General features: G+C 41.3%; 1 protein-coding gene across 1 annotated transcript in view; it reads right to left on the bottom strand.

Annotated features, from left to right (window-relative positions):
* Positions 1 to 1,721: 1,721 nt before the first annotated feature.
* The window catches only part of LOC309415569 (SKI family transcriptional corepressor 2-like), a gene marked incomplete at both ends in the record, with an annotated part of 25,562 nt that continues 4,486 nt past the window's right edge, over positions 1,722 to 22,797 (bottom strand). Inside the window, 4 exons of the mRNA XM_082013115.1 lie at positions 1,722 to 1,784; positions 10,467 to 10,534; positions 15,936 to 16,034; positions 16,422 to 16,487. Of these exons, the coding sequence (XP_081869241.1) occupies positions 1,722 to 1,784; positions 10,467 to 10,534; positions 15,936 to 16,034; positions 16,422 to 16,487 (296 nt within the window). The remainder of the gene's footprint in view (positions 1,785 to 10,466; positions 10,535 to 15,935; positions 16,035 to 16,421; positions 16,488 to 22,797) is intronic.

Raw genomic sequence — 22,797 nt, 5'->3', positions numbered from 1 at the left:
CATTAAAGATAAAGTGCAAATTGCAACTGCCTGAAGTATGACTAAACACAACAAGACCTGCTGTGGAAGGGAACACAAAGCCCACGAAGGGTAGCAAAGGACTGCTGAGAAACACAGAGCATTAATTGAGTGGTTGCTCTGCAACGCGCAGGGTCTTCACTCCCTTGGTGTATTGTGTGGGTATGCACGTGCATACACGGTTCTTCTTGAGACAACTGTTTTCAGCACATTGAGAATCTGAAATTGCTTCTGGACAATATAGATGCGATTCTCTGCTTGACTGATTTAGCTTAGCAGTTAAGTAACAACTAATCTTTCAAAAGCACTAGGGCCTACTTAGAGAAATCCCCGTTATCTGCACGGATGGTGTGCCACTGGAAACAACAACAGCGTGAGCAACACATCTATCCCTCACACTTCTTGGCAAATAAGCAGGAAATGCTCATAGCTGTGGTGCCAGCACCCTCCTTGCAGGGCTTGTCAGCTGATGAAAACCTGATGCTGGGAACAAATAGTGCCATTCACCTGATGCTGCCATCCTCAGGCAGACTTCTACTGTAGATCAGCGCTTTGGACAAGGTGCTCAGGGCAGGACCCGCTGCTTCTCATCTGGAGAGGCATAGTGTTTTATTCAGGGTATTGATATCACTGAATTTCTTTTAAATCAGTGTTCAGATTAATGTAGACTCAACTGGAAAATGCTCGCAGTCAGTAGGAAAGTATGTACAAGAGGGCAAAGCAGACCAACTTTATGCTTAGACTAATCTCCTTATCTCAGTAGGCAGAGCTCAAGACCACGGACACTGGTTACTCTATGCTTATTCTTAATGTTTTTAAGTATCTGCTTCGTCCATAGCTCAGGCAAACCTCCATCCTTTATACTATGAAATCCTTCTCAGATGCCCCCGACTTTCTCTTGAATACCTCTACTTTATGTATTACTGAGGTCTCTACATATGAATAGCTCTTTTTTTTCTAATCCACAAGCCAGATTTTGTGCCATTACACAGAAGCAGGTCTAGTGGCTTTCTGCCTCTCTGCCTGCAAGCCCTAATCTTGTTTTGCCAGAAAAAAAAAAAAAGACAATGTCATTTAAACGTCAAGGTTTTAGCACCTGAAACTGGAATCTCTCATGCCACTGATGGTGGAGACTGTGTTTCTTCTAACTGAACGCTTCTGAAAAACACCTCTGAAAAATGCAGTGTTGGGTTTAGGAAGATCCTGCACATGGACAACAAGGTAATTGGCATCTGCAGGAGACTGAATTACAGAAGACAGTATTGGTGTAGTTCTGTAAAGCTCCCAAAATACACTGGTCTTTCCTGAAGCTGAAGAAGGTCCATTATGGGCAGAAAACACCACCCCTAGTTGCCCACGTGTGAACTTTTACTGCACTGTGAATGCCAAGGTATTTCCCTCCTTCCACTGAAGGTACATGACCTTGATGCCACCTTCCAGCGCCAGAGAGTAGAAGCACACGCTCAGGCGATTAGGCCTGGATTCACCCGATGGTACGTCCTACCCCAGTGAAGGCTTGTAATTTGTGTGACGTGTCAGTTATCACCTTTAGACTGTAGCACAACACTTCCACAGACAGAGCTTTTAGACCAGAATCAGTAACATCATGCAACAGAATCATTCTCTTAATTCTTGCAATGCCTGCTAAGGAAAACATGACGGCCAAGTCAGGCAGAATAAGATTTCTTTTTACAAGCTCACCTTTAGCTTTTGCTGAGGTGTGCACCGAGCTTTTCTTTCCTGATCAAGCTTGCTGCATAGGGAATCTGCAACGACAGAGAAACAAAGCCACTGCGTTAAGCCAAGGTTTGGCTAGCAAGACATCCAAGCTGGAATCCCTGCAAATTAAAGGTTTTGCTTGCTGTTGGGGTTTAACCTCCCTACATCATTTTAGGAGACAGCACCTTAAAATAAAGAACTGAACTCTTTACAAAACTGCAAGAATGCTGAAGCAGAAATAAAATAAAAATGGCCCAAATTAAAACAACAGATTTTAAAATCCAACGCACAAGAGGTCTTCCAATGTTTTGTTTATTTCAGTTGCTGACAAAAATAAAGCCACCACCCATTCTGCTACCTTTGAGATGACAAAAATCAGCTGTAACAGAGCAGGCAACACACACTGATCTCTGCACAGCCGAAATACAGCAAGTTGGGAGTACGGGACTTCATATATTTATATCACCATAATTAGGAGGTTCATAACAGTTCTCTCTGACTTGCACCAATCTGAGGGAAGCCACTGAAGTGGAACAAATAATTAAAGAAAAACAGAGAACATAGGCATATTAGGGAACATAGTTATATTTAGAAACAAAGTGGGATGATGTGCTCACTGGCTACTGGGAATACAGTACAGGGTTTCTCTTTTTCAATGCTGGGCCTTTAGAATGCAACAAAACTAAATTGCTCTGAGATTTCCCCATAGCTGGGAATCCAAGTGACTACAAATTCACTATTTTTCGATGATGCCTTTTGGAAGGACCATTGGAGGAATTCAGGTTGGGATCAGAAAATCTATGTCCCCACAGGCCCAGGTGCTGCTGCACACTGAGGTGACCTGCTTCTGCTGTCAGGCACTCCAGTATATTTTCACAAATAATGTCAAATGTTACTGTAAGTTGACAAGTAGGCTGGGCTGAAGTCAGGAACAGAGCTGCACGAACACCAAAGGGAGCAGACAGGCATTGAGCTCAAGCAACCTGCCCCGCACACGTAGTAACATACCAGAAGCATGTGAATTTGCATCCATATCCACTGATCATATACCTAACATGCATTCTTGTACATCCCTGTTTTGTTTTTAATTACATTATGCCTACAGTATGTGAGTCTTTGTGTGAGTTGTGCTGAGCGTGTCTCTGGGCCGGTGTAAAGTGTAGTATCTGCAGTGTCCTTAATAAGGAAGACTCAGGATGAGAGGAAAGAAACGGGCATCTGCAGCTCAGGAGCTAACCCTTTCATTTCTCAGGAAAGGAGGTCAATCTGATTGAAAGCAGCAGCACCGGGAAGCAGCAGAGTCTGCAAAGATGAACCCTCTGGATGAATGAAAGCAGAAGCCTTCCAAGGGGGCACGCGGCTTCCCTCACTACACAGCCCTGGGCAAAGGGAAATGCGCGTGCATGAACTGAGAGGACCAAACCACTGGTGACCTGAAAAGACCCAGGATCCAGGTGTTTTTTCTCACTACTCTTACAACCCCTACCCTTCATAGAAGCCGAAAACTATCAGGAAGCTTGCTGCCAGATGATACCCCCCAAAAAAACAGAGCTCACCCCTCCACAGAGGCCTTGAACAGAGCTGCCTTCAAGGGCATGCTGTTTGCAAAGGCTGAAAAACTCCTCTCCAAACTGCAGCAGAGAGGAGTATGCAAAGAAACTGTTCACCTGATCAGCCACTTGCAGGGTTTAGATACAAAACAGAAGCACAAACAAATGGCCTGAACAAGCACGTTTTAGCTGAGACCTGTGATGCTTCACCAACCACTTTCTTCCTCTTTCCCACTCTCGACGGCCAACAGGCAACATTGGTTTGCATGGCCGCCGATTATATAGGACATCTCCCAAGCTGTACTGACCTAGATAATACAACAGGGTACAGTCTGTCAGAAATTAACTGTTCTTAATCCACTTCTCTGCTATATTTGGCACATCAGCATCTTTTCAGTGTGTGTTGGTTTATCCATTCTCGTAATAAATGAAACTGGGAGAGGTGGGTGTCCAATAGGGAAATTACTACTTTCTTCACGAGTTAAATCACCTGCAATGTCATCTTCTACTTTTGTCATTGGAAGAGCATTTGATAACTCCAGTACCGCAGTGGAATAGTATTTAGGACTCTTCACGACAATACAGTCCCCTTTTGTGCATCCATGATGATGGCTGCGATGAAGATAGGATCAGCACTCGCATGGGCATGAAGATCCAATACTTGGCCCTCATCAAAGCCTGTACACCCCTGCCAGCAATAACGAAGTGCCGACAGTTCGGTTTTAAGTAGCAAGTAATTTGTTTCTTATGACTAAGTCCACATTAATAGGAAATACATCACAATGGGAGCAGATCTGTAGGGTGCAGGAGGAAGACCCTGGGTCCATTCTCTTTTTTTTTTTTTTTTTCTTCTTCAGGCTGCCTCTAGTCTGGTCCTGGGTACTACCCGTTAAGAGCTAGAGCACACTTCTCTCTGCATTTCTGGAACACATCCTCGTGTGCTTCGTCCAGAAGGAATCCAGTTTGCAAGCTCTGAGTCTGCTCCACAGCATGAACCAAAGTGCAGATAAGCAGATAGGATTGGGGATTCATTTCTGAACCACAAGTCTGCTACACTTGGACATCAAAGAAGCTTCTGTATACCATCCTCTTTTGGAGACTTCACCTTTGCCTGCCATCTCTAGGTGGGATACACAATGATACATACCCCTGACTTCTGTTGTTTGAAGAGGGAACCTTTAGTACCCCAAAGCACTATTATCCAATGTGGATCTACAGGTATTTAGTTAAACAAGTCTCATTTCCAGAGATTGCACTTGATAACTCGGTCAGAAGACCAAGACAGCCCTTCCAAATGCAAAGAGTATTTATGCAGTAAAGGATACAGATGTGCAGCTGAACTGCCACTGGAAAACTACAGTCTCTGCACACATGGTGCTTCTGGACAGAACGATGCATGGGATTAACCAGAAGAAAAAACACGCACTGAGCCTTTGACAGCTGGAGGAGGAATGGAAGTGCCAACAGCATGCCCTGGAGGGTGAGTTTTCACTAGTGCTCTGTGAAAGTATTTATAGCTGTGTGGGCTGAGTTCAGAGATTCTTCCCTCCCGGCTGGATAGCGGCATGTGCTCAGGGCAGCGTACGGGGCTGCGCAGGATGCAAGGACTCAGGGCTGGAGTATGCAGTCTCTCCCTGCTGTATTTTTAAGTACTGGTGCGTATTAATACCATCGAAAAAGGATTTTGCACACAGGCAAAAATAGCAGAGGCTAGCTTGTGGCTCTCTGGTACATACGCATCCATTTTTGATCAGAATTTCTGCAGATTCTAAAGGAAAGGAAGCTTTTACTTCTGCTTTTAATAGCCATTAATAGCCATCTACAGGACGTACCTTTTCTTTAACATTTGAATTTACTGGAGACACAGCTCCATCCTATTAACCCAAGGCACACCCAGATGCATTGTCAAGATACAAGTTTTGCTCACCTGTCATAAAAAAGGAGACAGTGGCAAATAAAATTCTGGTGAAAATAGTACTTGTCAGCTGACTTTTCTGTACAGAGTCAGGGATGTGTATGCTACCTTCGGCATCAAAAGGACACATTCCCAATTTGTACCACTAAATTTGGAGAGGAACTCCACCAAAAAATCAAATGAAAATAACAGAACACAGAGAAACAGACCTGCAGTATCATCCCAAGTGCTAAAGCACAGAAGAAATTAATGAGAAAAAATACAAGCATCTCTATTTTGGGACAAGGTAATGAAATCTGCCTTGGAGTCTGCAAGACACAGTAAACAGAGTTCCAGAAACGCTCTTTTACCTGTTATTATCTGGGTGTCAGTGGACAGATACTTCAGCAAAAGATGCAGCTCAAGAAATCCAAGAGCCATTCTGCTGAATCGATGTTTGCCTCTAACATTCTTGTCAAGGTCAATCAATCTAGCTGGACCACTTTAAGCAGAGGACCAAAACAGAAATCCCAATAAAGCAATGCTATTTCCAATTTACACTTTTCGAACATGGAGTGACAGGCATGCAGTGACCAAGGTCTCCGCACACAAAAATGTGGATATTCCTTGTTTGTATAATGAATAGACTAGTTGTACAAAGCACCCACTTTCCATATACAACTTAAAATAGGAACTAAACCTACTGGAGCTTTTCTTAATTACACTAAGACCCAGAGGAACATGATCTCATACTTCTGCAGATCTACCAACATTACCACATGGTAGATTTTTTTCTTCTTTTAAACACTCCTTGTGAATCTTTGAAGATCAGGATGAAAGACAATGCAGAGACAGAAACAAATTTTGCAGGTAGATAGCTCCTGATTTATTTTATTGTCTGCCTCTGAAGAACTGAGTTGATTCAAAGCAGCACTGAGAGCAGGCAGCCATCAAACATCAGAGGAGTTCCAGCTGGATCCAGTTCCGAGCCCAAAGTTAGACTAATGAGGAGAGAGTCAGTTCACAGGAGTATAAATAAATTAAAAAACCTCAAAACAAAATGAAACCAATGCTTTCCACTTGAGCTGGAAAGACAAGGGACTGCCTGAGTCATTCACATTTCTAACATGTCTCAAAGACCTGATGCCTTTTACGCCTAAGTAAAATTAGTGGGATTGATCACTACCTGATCTTCGTTACCTAAACCACAATGGCAGGGTGACAACCACTATCTTAGCTTTTCCTGATGGACAGGTTACAACTGTGGTCAGCGCTTCCTGGGGACCTACAAACTACTTGTAAGAGACCCCTGAAAGGAAATTTAGAAAAGCTAGCCTGTTTGCAGGAGGCTTAAGTTTGCTGCTTGGTGCTCTACTTCTCTGTGGCAATGTTTTAGAGGGGTTCACAAAAACCTAAAAGGATAAAAATTGTCACACTGGGAATGCTGATTCTGGTCTTTTTCCTCACACCTGGCAGCTAGGAAGAAAGTTCATGCTTTTTAAATTTGATCCACTAACACCATTGCTCAGAAGACAGCATCAGACAGATACAGAGTCTCAAGGAGGAGCTGACTCAGTACTTTGTTAGGCTGGCTGGGCTGTCCTGACAGATGAATTCTGGTCAAACTAAACAGAAACAGACAACTCTAAAGCCAGGTGAGCTCTTCTGAGGCAGACGTTAGAATTTACCCCAGCCTGCTGGGTGGCGATTTCTTCTCAGTGGCACTTTCTGTACAGCTTAATAACAAAGGCCAGACGATGCGTGCCTGAATCCATATGTAAAATCTGTATTTTACATATGACCTCCAAGTACACACACTGTACTTAGCCAATTTGGGAGACAGCACTTTGAAGGAAGAAGAGAAGAAAAAAATCATTCACTGATCTAAGGTCCATTTTCTTGTTAAATATGACAATCAGTTGTTTCCTAGCACTTGGCCAAGAGCTGGGCACAAACAGGTTGCGATACAGCCTGATAGCTGCTCCGAACACTCTGACCAACTCCTTTCTCAACAGAAATTGCTGACGAACGCACAAGGTCCCACTGTTCCAGCCACCTACCAAGCCAGGTTATGTCCAAAGAAGAGAATGTAACAGAACAGGACCCACCCCCCATTTTCCCAATGATCTGAGCCTTGCTCCTGACTTTCAGGAAGCCATAAAATAATTTTTTAGAAGTCCAGAGCGGACAGAGCATTAAAATTGATTAAACACTGCTTTCACTGAGGCTTTTAATGGAAGAATATTCAAGCCACGCCACTCGCAGCCGCGGCGGGTGTAGTGACCGCCGGCAGCGGCAGAGGGCACCCGGCGCCCGCGCCAGCGCCCTGGCAGCTGCCACCCCACTCGGGGCGGCTGCTCTCCACGCATGGCGATTTAACATCGTCTTCTGCATTGCAGTTTTACAACGACACCCAAGAAGTGTGAGAAGAAAGCGTTGCGTTCAGTGTCCGGCATGGGCTGGGCACGAAGCACTACCTTCAAGCGGCCCTTTCCATGTAACAGGTCACAGCGGGCGTTTGCACTACCAAGTTTTCAAATACAATTATATTTGGTTAATTATTTCATGCTTGCTTCAGCTTATTGTATTCCAGACATCTCTGACACATCAAACACGCCAAGGCAAGTTATTTTAAAGTCTGACTATCCAGTTACACAGCTTGAAGCGTTGCAGTTCAGGGTCAGTGAAACCACCCTTAGGGCAAAACCTGCCTCTGGTACCCACTGTTACAAGAGATGCCTTCATGAACATGCACAAGTCTTCAGGGAGGACAAAGTTAAGCTGTATAATCCTTCAGCGGTGAGAAAAGCCAAAAGAAACTGACTCTGTGCATTTATATTGTTTGTAAAATAAAACAACCCAACAATTAAGCAAGTTCTGTGGCTATTACACCAGGAAATGTTGAGTTTAATACTACAAAAGTATATACCTATGAAGCTGTAAGTAAAATTAAGATGTGAGTATGCATTAAACACTTCTGCTTTTCTCTTTGCACTTCTGTGTTAACAAGAAAATTAGGTGTGGGCAGCTCTGTTAAAGCAATAGTATAGCGTCCCAGGTACATACAAAACAAAACAACCTACCCCTGTTAAAAACAACAAAAAACCCAAACAAAAATCAAATGTAACCATGTTTTTTGTGTATTCTGCACCAAAAGATTTAATTCATCCTTGCCATAACCCAAGAGGGCCAAAGGAGTTCTATCGTTAGCATATTCAGTTCATTAATCTTAATTCTGGATATAACCATACAAAATATACGCACATGAATGAATTAAAGTAAGCGCTGATTCCATTTCAGCTATCAACCAAAACATAACTGAAGATTTCTGCACCCAGCTTAAACAAACACACTGGTTATTTGAAGCAGTCTCTCAGTTCTTCATATGCAAACATCCTTTTATCAGTTTCACTGATACACAACCTGCCTTGCCGATACCGGGAGGGATACCCTAAATGTGAGCATAAAGACTTACTGATGATTAGACAACATTTCTATTAATGATAATTAAACTCAGGCAGCCACAGTGAGCAAAGAGGTCCTGAATTGTTGGTGCTGTACGTTAAATATTGAAACTCTGTACATCTCTGTACATACATTCGGGCAGCTCTGTTTAATGATTACATGACTATTATTCTTTCTGTAGTACGCATCAGTAAGTGAAAAGGGTGTGAATTACATGATCATAATTCTTTTCCTGCCCAAGAAAAAACACTGCACTGAACCTTGTGATTTCTCCACTTCTTGTAAATCAGAAAAACCACCACAGCTGGCTTGCTGGAGGTCTGGGATGTCCAGTTTCAGAAATAACTTCACAACTGGACCACAAAGTGGTCTGAGAGGCAGAGATGATCCATTCTCTCCCTGGGAGGGACAATTAGTTAGCTCCAAGTTCAGCTGACATGAGATAAAGGCCGAAGTGGCCCCACAAACTTTGTGCTTAAATGTGCTTCGCAGCAGGAATCACAGGTTACCTGCCTCAAGTCCAAAGCGGCAGGGGAAGTACTTTTCAGGATGGCATCCTAGTTACCATCTTCTGTGACAATGCAATTCACAGGTCAAGCCAAACTCCTTGCCTGGCATTGGGAGACAAAGGGGAACACAGCAACAACTTGGACTCATGAAAGGAAAAGACTGGAGACCAGCAACAAAAAATCTCCAGAGATGTTCTGGACTTGAATTCCCTCCATAAACTAACCTCCTTCAAGCACCCTCCATCTCTCATTGAAATCTCTGAAGTCAGCAAGAACAGGGAGCAGGAATGTTCGGTAGCTCTAAAAATAAGGCCACTCCTAAATGCCTTTAAACATAGGTGCATGAGTTTGACAATCCTGGCCTTCAGCTTTATTTTTATGTCCTAACCCATCAATTAGAAAATGACAGTACCAGAAGGCTGGACAATGCGTTCTCCGCATCAGGCTCTGTGAAAAGCACAAGGAATGCTTGAGCACAGAGCTGATTCAGGTAAGTGGGGATATTTGGCAAGCCTGTCTCAAAAAAACCCTGTTGAATAATGTCAGACTGATCACAGAAAAAGCGCTAGCAAAACAGGCACTAGCTGATAGCCTCCCATTCATTACAACGCCTTGCTCTTAAAACCACACTAAGCAGTATCTGAGTAAGAAACAGTTTCACATATTCCACCTCTTGCTTCTACTGGGTTAAGTATGTCAAGTTTTGCAAACAGCACAGTTGTATGCAATGTTCTAGAGTTGCACTAGCGCACACATGCAAAATCCCTCTTGATTTTAAAATAACAAGCAAGAAGCCAAACAGAAATGTGTGCCTGCAATGAACTGTGTTTTGGCAACTTGATCCTTTACTGCTGAGTTAAGAACTTCTAGCAGCTGAAATTTGAAAAAGACACATCCTAAGGCTTATTTGCCAGCAAGAAGCCAGCCTCGCACAGACCCACTAATGAGGGCCAAAATGCACCCCTTGGCAACTTGTACAGGGTAGAAACATTTAACTGCTTCAGGTTTACTCATTCAGTCCTCCCTTTTCTCTCTGAAAAAGCACTTCCAATTCAGTTGAAACATCATTTCTCATTTGCATTTCGTTCAGTTGAAACATGAAGATCCATCTGGTTACTGTATGAAAGTAAATCTCCAGGTAGTTACACTCTAAACCAGCTGAGAACTGCATGCTTACGTCTTACTAAGTATAAGGTAATATGAGCTAAGGTAATAGTACATCTGCATGGCTGACTACGGAAAAGTTTAAGGAGTTCATTTAGAAAACAAAGCAACAGTTAGTAACATTTTTAGCAGAGAGGGCAAACTTACAATTTGTAGCTGCTGTACCATTTCTTCTCTGTATGCCAGTTCCCGCTTCATCTGATCTTGAAAATTATCTGGGGGGGGGGGGGGGGAAGTAGGTGCAGTAATTAAAACAGAGACCACATAGAATTCATATAAACCAAATGAAAACAAACCCAATAACTACCAAGGAACCGTGAAGCATTACAAAGCCCTTCACCCAATTAAAACACATGCCTACCAAAAACTTCTCTATTAGGAGACACTGTAGACAAGAGAAAAACTATGGAAAAATCAGATTTAGCTACTTCCCCAATTAGCAAACGTAGGCTGCTAAGTTTCTGTCACTAGCATTCATTCTCACAGTGATTTTCTCAACGGGCCAGACTCTGCAGTCATTAGTCAAACTTCTACCAGCACTGAAAAGAGCAGCAAAAACTGCTCTTCTTTGCTTTGGCATAAATCTGTTGACATCAATAGGGATGTCCAATATGTAAGAATAGAAAGCGTTCAAGGATGCTTGTTTGTAAGATAGTGCTGATGGCTTTGAACAAAACTCAGACTAAAGCTCCATAAACAGTGACGTGGAACTCGGAAGGGAAAAAAAACTTTGAAAGATAGACCCTAGAGAGCTGGGTTACAGCACAGGTCTTCCTGCTCCAGTAGCTCCCCCTTCCCTTATTTTCCTCCTCAGTAATGATTTCAGACAAAACTTCATTTGGTGGAAGATTAACTGCTTGTCTGTTCCACAACATTGCTGTTGGAGGTTGGGAAAAAAAGACAGAAAAATATAAACTATTGACAAGAAGCAAATAACTTGGAGAGTTGCATGACGGAGACCTGGGTGCAATGATGGACTATTAAATGGAAGAGGAAAGAGAACCCATTCCAACCAACATCATGTTGATCTGGGAGACTGAAGCCTGTCCTGGACCACAGGAGCAGCAAAGTGAATGCCAACAGCAAACAGAATGGAGCACGTCAACACCCAGAGCATGGAAAAGGGCACTAAAAGGCTAAGACAGCTAAAAATGGTTTCTTTACGACTAACCAATTAAGAGTTAACTGGTCATGCTGGTTGCTGGGACACTAGCCCAGGACTCTAGAAGCCGAGTTCAATACCTGCTCTGCTGGATTCTGCGCATGTGTCTCTCCATGCCTCCTTTCATCATCGCTAAAGCAGGAATAATGGCACTGCTTCATCTGCCAAGTGCGTTGGGAGGATTAATGGATTAAGTGACTGTGGGATACTTCAATGGCACAGTGATGGGAGTCACAAAATCACCTCAATTGCAACGGAAAGATTTGAGCGCAGGTGAGAACGAGTGGCTCTGTGTGCTGCTGCAGTGCTGGGAGCTCACCCGCTCCCAAACCACCTGCACAGACTCGCCACGACTTCTCGATCCCCAAAGCAGGAGCAGAAGGACAGCAAGCAGCTGTGGCACAATACAGTGGAGAGGAACGATGTACCTCATCTGCAGGGAAAGGGGATGTGTGGGCATAGGAAGGAGCTAGAAGAAAATACAAGGGAGCAGAGCTCTGTCCTCCTCTTTCACACAAGAATTTTGCCCTCTCAAATGATGAGCGAGTTCTTGTTTAAAAGGCAAGGAGGCACTTAAGACAACAAGAAAATGGCAATGAAACAAAAGAAAAGTGAGAAAATTTGTCAGGCTGAAACCATGCAGATCCAGCACAGACACACAGAAAAGGACATAATGACATTATCTTAATAAAATCCTTCAGATTTCAAGTAAATTCCCATAGAATTTTTCAGCCTATTCCCTCTACCCCAACTTGCCCAGCAAAAAAAGCCGACAGAAATAAAGCAGGTTTGCAATTCCTTTTTTTCCAAGACCCAAAAAAGCCATACAGTATAAAAAAGTGACCATCTCCTGTCCTGGACACTACAGGCTGATATATCTGTGCTAGCTGCTATTGAGGTCCTCCAGTTTCACTCCGAGTAGGGTATATGGAGAAATTTTCCTTCTCTCCTTAATGCTTTCCTCTTGACTGCCTCTTCACAGGCTCATCACCTCTCAGAAAAAATAGCTCAGAAATCTTGCTCAGTCCTGGCCTGCAAATGTCCGAGCTCACAGTGGAAACGGAGCGTTAATGGTAAGGAAAGTGTTTTTTTCCGGCAGCATTTATCTGAGTCTGAATGCTTACAGACAAAGCCATGAGCAATACCCAGGAGAAAAGATATGAATATTTAAATAGTTTTCTTAACACAAAATTAAATACTTTAACTATCCGGACTATGTCTCCGCCATTTTATTACCACGTTGTTAAATGCAGCTGGACAAAACGTGTGCCAGCTGACACAAAAGGTACAAACCAGTGGAGTGTTCTGTAAGAACATGCTGTCAGCTGTGCACAGGTGCTCCTTTTCTATCAGGACAGCAAATTCTTTGATTTTCTTCAAGTAATCTGATCTTTTTTTGATTTTCAAGTGATCTCTGTGTTGAGAGATCTTGTAGGCAAAAGAAAACCTCATCTGCAGCTTTCAAGTACAATAGCAATATAAAAAATAAAGGTGCAAACAGTACAGATAATTCTCTAAATTATCACAGGGCACATTTCAAACAGGTACAAGAAGCCACAGAGAAGCATGCAGCATAGTGCTTCTAAATGAGCTTGCAAATAAGATCAGTTCTCATTTAACAGTGATTTCCATGAGGAGAACATGTAAACTAAACACCATTTACACACACCACTGCAGAGCACTGCTGTGGGTAGTGGTTTGATGTTATTAATGTGTAATGCCCCAAACGTGCTCAGTCCCCAATGCAAGACCCAAAAAAAGGTGACTTTCAAGTTAACTCCAGGTAACCCAACAGGATCATTTTCTAGAGAGACACAGTGTTACCACCCACACCTCACACACTGGCTCCCTGCTGAAACAGGGATGAATTTTCTCCTTTCTAAAAAAGGTTGAGAAGACTTAAAAGCCAAAGGCTCCTCACTTACCTGCAGACAGTGCAAAGCACAGGGAGAACACCTCCACCCATGGGAGTGAGAATTACCCTGGCAGTGTGCTCCTGTCCTCAGCAGCTTTAAAGATGGGACAGAGATCCAGTCCCCATGGCCACTCAGCCCAATGCTGCAGTGAGCCAGACTGTGATATAAAGCCTATTACCTGCCTGCTCTTCGCTCCCTTCTACAGCCTCAGGTGTCTCCAAGCCATGATAAATCCATAAATACAACTTTATTTTTACCTCCACTTTCCTTTAGTTGGATCTCTCCCTAGTTCCTCCCTATCCAATACCACCACGGGCAGTTAGCAACTTGGGAAACCTGGCAAAACTAAATAGTTTCTAATACCTGACCTAAAGCAGCAGCCCCGTCCGGCAGCGGGAGCCTGGAACAGACCCCATCTCTTTTGCTGGAAGACATACCGCTCTAGAGGACAAACCACACATCTTGGATTTTACACTTATTTGCTTTACAGAGACCCTTTTTCTTGTTTTATTATACACAGAGGAGGGTTTCTTTTTGGTAAAACTAGATCTGTAAATAGGTTTTACGGTCATTTGTATATATTGTTTATAGCACATTAGCTGTTTTCTATTTTAATCCTGAAGAAAATTGACCACTACTTTGCGGTACATTGAAACCACATATTTTTCAAGCCAGCATACACAGTCGCCACTTCCTTGGTCGGCCGTACGTGTTCTTTTCTTTTCTTTGAATTGTATTTCATGTGGTTTAATTGCAGTGTTTATTTACATGGCAGTGACAGAGCATTAATTTTACTGTAGAAGAACAAAAGGATAAATGAGTGACCTGAATGGCAAAACTCCAAGATGCCATTTCGCCAATACCACACATCAGTGTTTTGATCTACCAAATTATTTGAAAATTACCTCACTCCCAAACCCAAGGAATCACTGAATTTATACTGAAGGATGAGGTTATCCTCCTCTCATTAATATCTGTATCACCTCAGGCAGCTCTTTTCCTTTATTTATGAAGCTGTCTACATCTTTCAATATTTGGGCTAAAGATGGAGTCATTCCCAGAGTCCTCACACTTCCTTGCTTCCCTGAACTTACCCTACTGATGCTACAGAAAGGGTAAAAAAAATGTATTTTCTTTAAATAATAGGAAAATGCTGTCTGTGTTGCCACCTTTTCCTGCAATCCACGGAGATGAACTCAGATGAACTCAGCTTGCAGCAATGGGTTTTGATCAACTGATTTACCTCAGGGGTACTGGCAACACTGGGTTTTGTCCCTGGAGTTCTTTTATGAAGGAGCTCGGAGGACTAAGAAAACAAAGTTTCTGAACACTTCAAGAAGCTATGATAAACCAGCACGAGGGCATTTTGCATTGACTGCTGGTCAAAAATTTCAGTTATGCAGGAGTTAAAAGAAGTTAGCAAATGGCAGAAGAGCTTGACAATTAGTCTGGGAAAGTTTTAATGTATCTAGCTTGGCTTACGGTGAGTCAAGTAACTCTGCAGTGCTCCATCCACATATAGTCTCACAGGAAAGCAAGGACAAAGATTGAGAGTTTTAAAAATCAGAGCTTAAAATAATCCTCACATCATCAACATTAAGAAAATATTGAACGGAGACGCTGTCAGACCGCCTTTGGACTTCATGAAGAAGCAAAAGGTGGGTGCAAACACACTTTTTCCTTTAGGCTGCATTTAACACTGAGCTGGGGGGAATGTCTGGGCAGGCAGCTGCAGAGCTGTGACAGCCAGGCGTGGGGAAGCCTGCACGACAGTACTGATCTCTGTGTGGTGCTGTGTTACAGACAGGCAGCGAGCAATGGAGATGACCTGATCGCTCCAGCTCTGTAACATGACATTCATTGCATGTTGGAGAGCCCCCACTGTGTCTTCCAGCTTGTCCTGATGTACACAGGGCCAGTGTAATTCAAAAGGCCTCAAAGCAATAGGTCTTCTTCCATATCCCTGTGTATGCAGTTCAACTTTCTGGCAGCTTCACAAAAACCCTAAGTGTCCATTTTGTTTTATTTAACACATGCCCAGCACATTCCATCACCCCTGGGTAGCTACCAGGGCATCAGCCGTGGCCAGAGCGCCACCTAAAAACAGCCCATCTCAAGAGGAAAAATCCAAACAGCTCCTTCTACTCCTTAAACACTGGCCAAATCAATTCACCAGCATCAGCTAGAACCACCTAAAGATGACTATGAAGCACCTGGTCTTCAAATGCCTCCAAGAACCTGGTTAAGACCAACATCAAAATACCCTAAGAAGCCCCATAAGTTTTTCTGTCTACTCAGTGTATTCAATGTTATCAAACCCGGTAAAATATACACCAAAATAGACATCCAGCTTCAGAGTTTCCCTACAAAAGACCTGCCTAGGCAGCCTGAAAAGCCTCAGCCGAAGTGCCATCAACCTCAGCAGAACTAAGCCAAAGATCCTGGCAACACAACTGAGAACATACCTCTCCCATTTTAACAATCTGACAACAACCAACCACCCACCAATAACACCAAAACCACAGATACGGGTCTTACTGAAGACTGGGAAAGACGCATTTCCTTTCAACACCTGGAATTCCTGTTCTAGTCTCCTCCGTAAGTCAATCTGTTCGAACAAAACCTTCTGGAGTTCCTCTAACAAAGAGAAAAGAAAAGTGGTTTTGCTAATCTGTATAAATAATTCTTGAAAGAACAGTTGCAGAGCAATTCATTACTATAAGACAAAATATTTTAGTAGTTATAAAAAAAAAATGTTGCATAGACCTACAATAGATTTTGTGCAGAAAGCCATGAATATAAATCAATGTAATATATTATTTTAAAGTATTATATTACAGTGTCATGTATTGATTGATATATATGCATTAATCTCAATTATATCCACCCAAAGGTCCATATATTATTCATATGTTACTTGACAAGCTTAAAATATGGTGCAGAACAAAAGTGCCCCCTATTATCCTCATATTCTATTAAAACAAAGAGCAGTTTCACAACGTAAGAGGCCCTTATTTATTTTACCTTTCCCCATGTTTTCTACATCCTTCTTCAGTGAATGAGGTGAATTTGTTTCTTGTGTGTGTTCGCCTTAAAAAAAGAGAAAGAAAAAAGTTATTGATTTACTGATACTGCTTTTCATCAGTATTGTCCTTACTATGCAACTGCTTCAGAGAATCTGGAAGAAAAAAAAAATGAAAAAAAAAATCCAGAAAGAGTAAGATTTAGGTTTATCTACGTATCTCTGCATGTGTAGCACAAATGTTTGCAAGTTTTGTATTTGCTTCTAGTTTAGTAAAGTATCTATCACCACCATGGCCTCCTGCAGACAAGACCTGATATCTGCTCGATACCTAGGAGAGCTCCTCTTGCATGTCCTCTTCTCAACAGATGCCTGCTTTCACTCTAACCCCTCTTTGAAGATGCTCTTATCGGAGAATGACTAGAAGCAAGCTGAGAAAGGGGCAGAGCCTTCTCTACAGTCTCCTCTCCTCGCAACGGCAAGTCCACACTATCTAGCTGGGCAGGGCCCTGTTCCCAAATCCACAGGCAAAATCCTTTGCACCAGCCTCTTGGCCTTCATCAGCTCTTTATCATCTTCTAGAGCTCTATCACACAGGCTTGTTGTAACTGGATATAATTTACAACCAGCTGAGATAAAATTGACATGGTGGTATTTGCCTCTAAAGGATACACCTCTGAGGTCAACCAATTCAGAGATTTCTGTCTTAGGTTGCTCACAGAACTTTTAATCGTATAGTAGTAAAGAATTTTCTAGATAACAGAATTTGAGTATTTCCAGATATATGCATGCTATTTCTTTCAGCCTTTTTCCATTACAAATAAATAAAATAAATCTTCACAAGGTGTTAAATTCACCTTGACTTAAATATGAACTTCCTGACAGAAGGTGTTATTTTCATTACCCTCTGGAACTGTGAAATTTTCACCTAATTTCCAAGAACAGGGTTTTGAAACAAAAAGTAATGAAAAAAATGTCTTTAAAAGAAAAAAATACCACTTCAGCTGAAATTAATGGGAGATTTTCTATTATTTACAGCTGCAGTAGAAATGGACTCTCAATAATTAAGAAAATGTTTGGTAGATAACCAATTATCGGATTAATTGGACTAATTTTTGGTTTAGTCCAGCCAGTAAATACACATCATTAACTCTACTGATGAGCAATCACAAGAAAGACATGTATATAAAGCTACTCATGTGTTTATGTATTTGGAAGAAAGAATCACAGAGGAAATACCTTGGGGTTTTTTGAAAATAAAAAGCTATAGCACTGAATAGGTCACCATACAACAGATAAGATAGCAGCTACTTAAAAAACTCATACTGTCACCATGAATTTGATAGTAGGTCATCACAATAAGATAATTTTAAAGTGGAATTGGAAAGTCTTGTTTTGTACGCAGTCAGAAATCTTTCTGCAAAACATTTATTTTTGTTTTTAAAAATCAATACATTCTTATACCCAGTAAGCATTGAAGTCATAGTATATGAAACATACCCAATAGATATGCATTTTATGCATTTTAGCATCTGCTATCTCTTTGTTCCTTAAAAAAAAGCAGCCACATGTTCAGGCATATGCATTTACACAACTGATACCTGGTGCCAGCAATTCCATTTTAAAAATCCGATTATGTAAAATAATGATTAAAAAAATCATTTTTGTATGATATTTGACATAAACAAAGTGTTTTCTACAGATGAGTTGACTCACTGCACTATAAGAAATAGCAATCTTAAAAATACATCACTTTTTGGGCAGTGGTTTAAGGTGTGTTCCATAATGTAAAAAGGTCTTTTTTTTTTTTTTTTTTTTAGTTAACATAATTCTGTTTTAAACAGGATTGCTAAAAACAGAAGTATTTTGTTAGATAAATTAGGGTACAAAAAATCAAAAAGAAGGAATTTAAGTTTAGGAAGGGTATTTATTGAATTATAAATATATTTTTCCAATCCATTTCTTTCATTGACGCATTCTCTTCTGAATGTTTTATATGCAGTTCTGAGGGATAACAGACTCGCAGACAGAAGGTAACTGAATTCTTCAAGGGGGAGGCGGAGAAAGGGGAAACGACTAGATCCTAGCACAGAGCATGGTGGCAACATAGCTCTTTCCCACTTGCTCAGTTGAGCTTTCAGGGCCTTATGGTTTGAGGCTGCCGACTCACTGGGACTGAAAGAACTGCATCAAAATGAAAACAAGGGCATGTAGCATAAAGAATAACTTCTCCAACATCTGCAGCCTCCCTAGTACGCTACTGAAAAGACTCAGAAAATTCCCCATCCTCGCCCCCCAAATAAGTAAAGAACAGGATGGGAAAAGCAAAGTTATCTAAAGGCAAAACCCAGCAATAAGGTTTTAAAGAATCACTGCATTTTTAAAATGCTTTCTGATGTTCTAAAAAAAGCCTCAACATTATTATTGTTGTTAACGGTTAATAATAACTAGATGGGTTTCACCTTTCCAGTCCCCCTGAAAATGATAATCAGGAGCCTGCTCTTCTCCATTTTTCCACACTTCCCAAAGGCCTCATCATGAGTTGCATACTGTTCTATCTTAATTGAAAGGGAGGAGGTATTGAATATTTAACCAGCTTCCTTTCTCTTAAATGTTAATTAAAAGCCAAATAGGTGTTTAAAAACAAACAGAAAGCCCAAAGAATTTTAATCAGTCTAAGAAAAAAATCACTTCCCCTTCTAATAGCTCCACCATAACTCTCTTGGGCCTTGCCTACACACAAACTTGTAGCAGCATTTAAAACAGCAGCACTGGAAGCTGCGCAGCCCCCCGGTATGGACACCGAGGTTTTCTTTGAGAGAGGCTTTTTTCAGTTTATTCCGAAAAATCAAACTATACATCAACCGTCTGCTTGGTAGAGGGAAAAGGGGATGAAGTATTCATAGCCAATTTGCACTGCCTCATCTAAAGCTTTTGGTACCTCCATTCCTCCCGATTAGCTCAGGTGCACAGAGATTGTTATTCTGGAATAAAAGTACATGGGTTGTAGTTTTGGGTTACACAAAATGGCCTTCTTATCTGGAACGTGAACATCCATCCAAGGAAGAGAGGAGAAACTATGTCTGTAGGTGAACACACATCAAATTACTTTATCAGTATTCTGAAAACAAGAGGTCCTGATTTATACATTGACACAACCTCAGCTCTTGTGATGCCACCATTTTATTAGCTCTACACTCCCTGGAGTAGTTAAGATTTGAATTTTTAATAAAGGAAACAAACAGGAAAACTTCTAAATTTATTCTCCCGGAAATAAACGCACATTGCCCTCATTGTATAAAACCAAACCAGACACAGCCAGGTTACTTCCTTGTGCTGTGCCACCCAGAGGAATCTTCTGCAGTGCTTCCTCGGTAAGCTCTCAAAATGCTCTTCAAACAGCAGCTAAAAATTTTCACGCTGGCCCAGACAACTCAGCTACATCAACGGGCAACAGATTTGCCCGACGCAGAGCTTCAATAGACTAGGAACGTAACTCATCTCTCCTAACTCTCAGCCCTGTGCCTTGTCCTCAACTCGTCCTCTCTACAATTCTCACTATATCTGCAGTGCCAGACGACATCCACCAAAATGATCCACCCGCCTGTGTCTCAGCATCGGCTCTATTATTCCCGGACGGTACTTAAGTATGGAAGAGCACGTGATGCCTGCCAACCAGCTCTGCAGCTCACTCCTACCAGGTGAGCTTTACCGTTGTGAGGCCCACAGCATCGATGGTCTACCGTAACTTAAACATCCACTGGCATTTTTAGCTGGAGAGCATGCTGTCTGCAGACATGAAGATCGCAGCAGTGAAGATGCTGGCATCTTCTGGGTATAAATATATATATCTCCCCATGTTGAAAACATAGGCAGATGTGAACTGGCAGACTTTCGGAGCTCCAAAGGCTCCATCTATTTGCAATTAATTACTCACTTTGACATACGCACAGTTCTCGTGTATGTCCCGAAGAAATCTTACCTTTACTGAAAATATTCATGCATTGTGCATATTCATGCTGCTTTTTAGGGGAATAATCAGTAAGATAATCAGGACTTGGGAGACTATGCCTATTTTAAGAAACTCAATAAGCATTTTTTAAGTGCTTTTCTGTACAGGGGCTGATATACAAAATCTTACAAAGTCTGGAGCTTCAAATGTTAATTTGCCCTGAAAGTAGTTTAACTTTAAAACAATCTAGTTCTAATTTTTGCACAGCTAATTTATAACGTCCATTTAAAGTTTAAAACATGGACATCTGATTAAAAAATATCCATACTGAAGTAGTAATGAATAGAGCAGAAAACAGTGGCAGGATTTCAAACCGACCGTTCAAAAACTGTGACCAACTTAAAAATGTGAAATGTTTTAGAAAGACAACAAATCAGTTGTCTTGGTCTGAACCTTATGCATACACCTGGGAAGTATTTCATAGCTTTATTCTGCAAGCATGAGGGCTAAAAATTTCAAATTCTTGATTGTTTTAAATTGAAGGTGAGATTCTCACCTCACTCCAGAAGATGGGGCTTTAAAAAAAAAAACAAACCACAACACACTTAATATTGTGAGACTTGAAAAAAATAAATTAATTCAACAATGTTTCTCCCTCTTCTAATAGTTCAGAGAGAGCTCCTGAGCTCCTTAAGAATAATGGAAGAGAAAAGAGGCAGGAATAGTAAATAAGGACCCAGCCATATAGTCCTTTAGCAGTTTTGTCTGTCATGTCCAGGTATTTATAAACAATTTTATCTATTAATATTCAGTGCTTGGTCCCACATCTGAAACTTCACATCGTCGTTCCCCATTTCGCTTTTAACTTCTTTGCTTTTTTGCAAACACCTTCCATAATAAAATTTCATGTCTTTTAAATTCTGGATCCAATGCTTTACCACTTATCTGATTAAAAACTACACAACTGTCCAGTCTGCTATATATATGAAAAGCCAGGCTGTTTTCAACCTCCTATGAGCTACAGTAAATATACAGCAATTGCACCAATATTTGCAGAGTTATTCTGGATATATATTTAAGAGTAAATGAAAGAAGAATCTGGCTCACTGTTTCTAGTCTGAATTTTCCTGAAATGCTTGCCAAACCATCTTTTGCAAACCAAAAAACAAAAATGGGGAAATTGTAACAAGATTTCAGAAGCTGGCTTCTAGCTGTTATTAACACTCAATTTTAGAGCTCCCCTTTCTCATTAAAACATGTAAAAAATTAGATTAGTTGGGGAACAGCTTACAGAACTCAACTTCTCTTTAAGAGATACGCAGCATTGGCAAGGCAGCCTTGCAACGCTGTTGTGTGCCAGACACACATAGCTCTTCTACCCTTCAACTCCAGCTGCTGAAGGAGGGTCGGGATGGCAAACCGCAGCTTTCCCAAAAAAATGGACCAGTTACATAAGTTAGTCACAGTTATCCTTCAAAATCGCCGTGGGAATTTGAGTAGTTTCGAGCTCTTTCTGAGCACTGCCCTCAGAAAAGGAAGAGGGGTTTTCACCGACAGTTTACTGGCTATGCAGGATGGATGGCTACAGGATCTTCAAGCCCGTATCTATTTCAGCCTTGGAAAGAGCTCTGCTTATTATGAATTTTTAAGTTCATTGAGACATTGAGAATACAAAGCAAATATACGCACTTACAAATGATTGTCTCTGGCACAGAAAACACTGCTTTTGTTTTAAGACTCTCTTTACTAGGTTTAGTTAATAAATACAAGTCCATCTCACATGGAGAGGCATTGCCAGGATTGTTTCATCTTTCTTAATCGTATTAGGAAGGCGCAGCTTTAAGTAACTCATAAATGTATTAAGTATATTAAAGAAATTGGAGCGCCAGAATATTCTGCAAAATGGTTTGACAATGAAGCAGAAAAGCACTGGGAATATAAACCACTAATTCTGGGCAAGATTAAGAAGGCCCAGTCCTACACAGACATATGGCTATGAATCCCTCTGAAGAGAATGGGACTGCTCTCACTTAAGAGAGCGCACAGAAATCATCTTCAGAAACAAGCCCTTAAACATTTTGCATTTCCGTACAGTCAGTTCATCTCAGCTCCAGTCCCGAGACCTTCAAACACCCAGGTGCTGCCCTCGGTTTACTTAATATATTTAAGACTCTCCACAGAGTTGAAACATGCAGGGTAGCACACATCTTTGAAAACTAAAATTTACATTTAAATTTACTGTGAAGATAATCATATAGCTGCCATGGACTCAGAGTGTCAGTGAGTACAAAACATTTTGAGTTTTAGAGAGCGAGAAGAGCTACAACATCTAAGTAAAAAGCAAAATATCACCATAATTTACTTTTTAAAATGAGCATGGATAGGATCATTTTCTAAAAGATGAAAAAATTATGTATTTTTTTCCA

The sequence above is a fragment of the Phaethon aethereus genome (assembly GCF_964289735.1).
Source record: "Phaethon aethereus genome assembly, chromosome: Z".
NCBI classification, from domain to species: domain Eukaryota; kingdom Metazoa; phylum Chordata; class Aves; order Phaethontiformes; family Phaethontidae; genus Phaethon; species Phaethon aethereus.
Note: the sequence above shows the minus strand (reverse complement) of the source record. Positions and strands in the feature narration are given on the sequence as shown.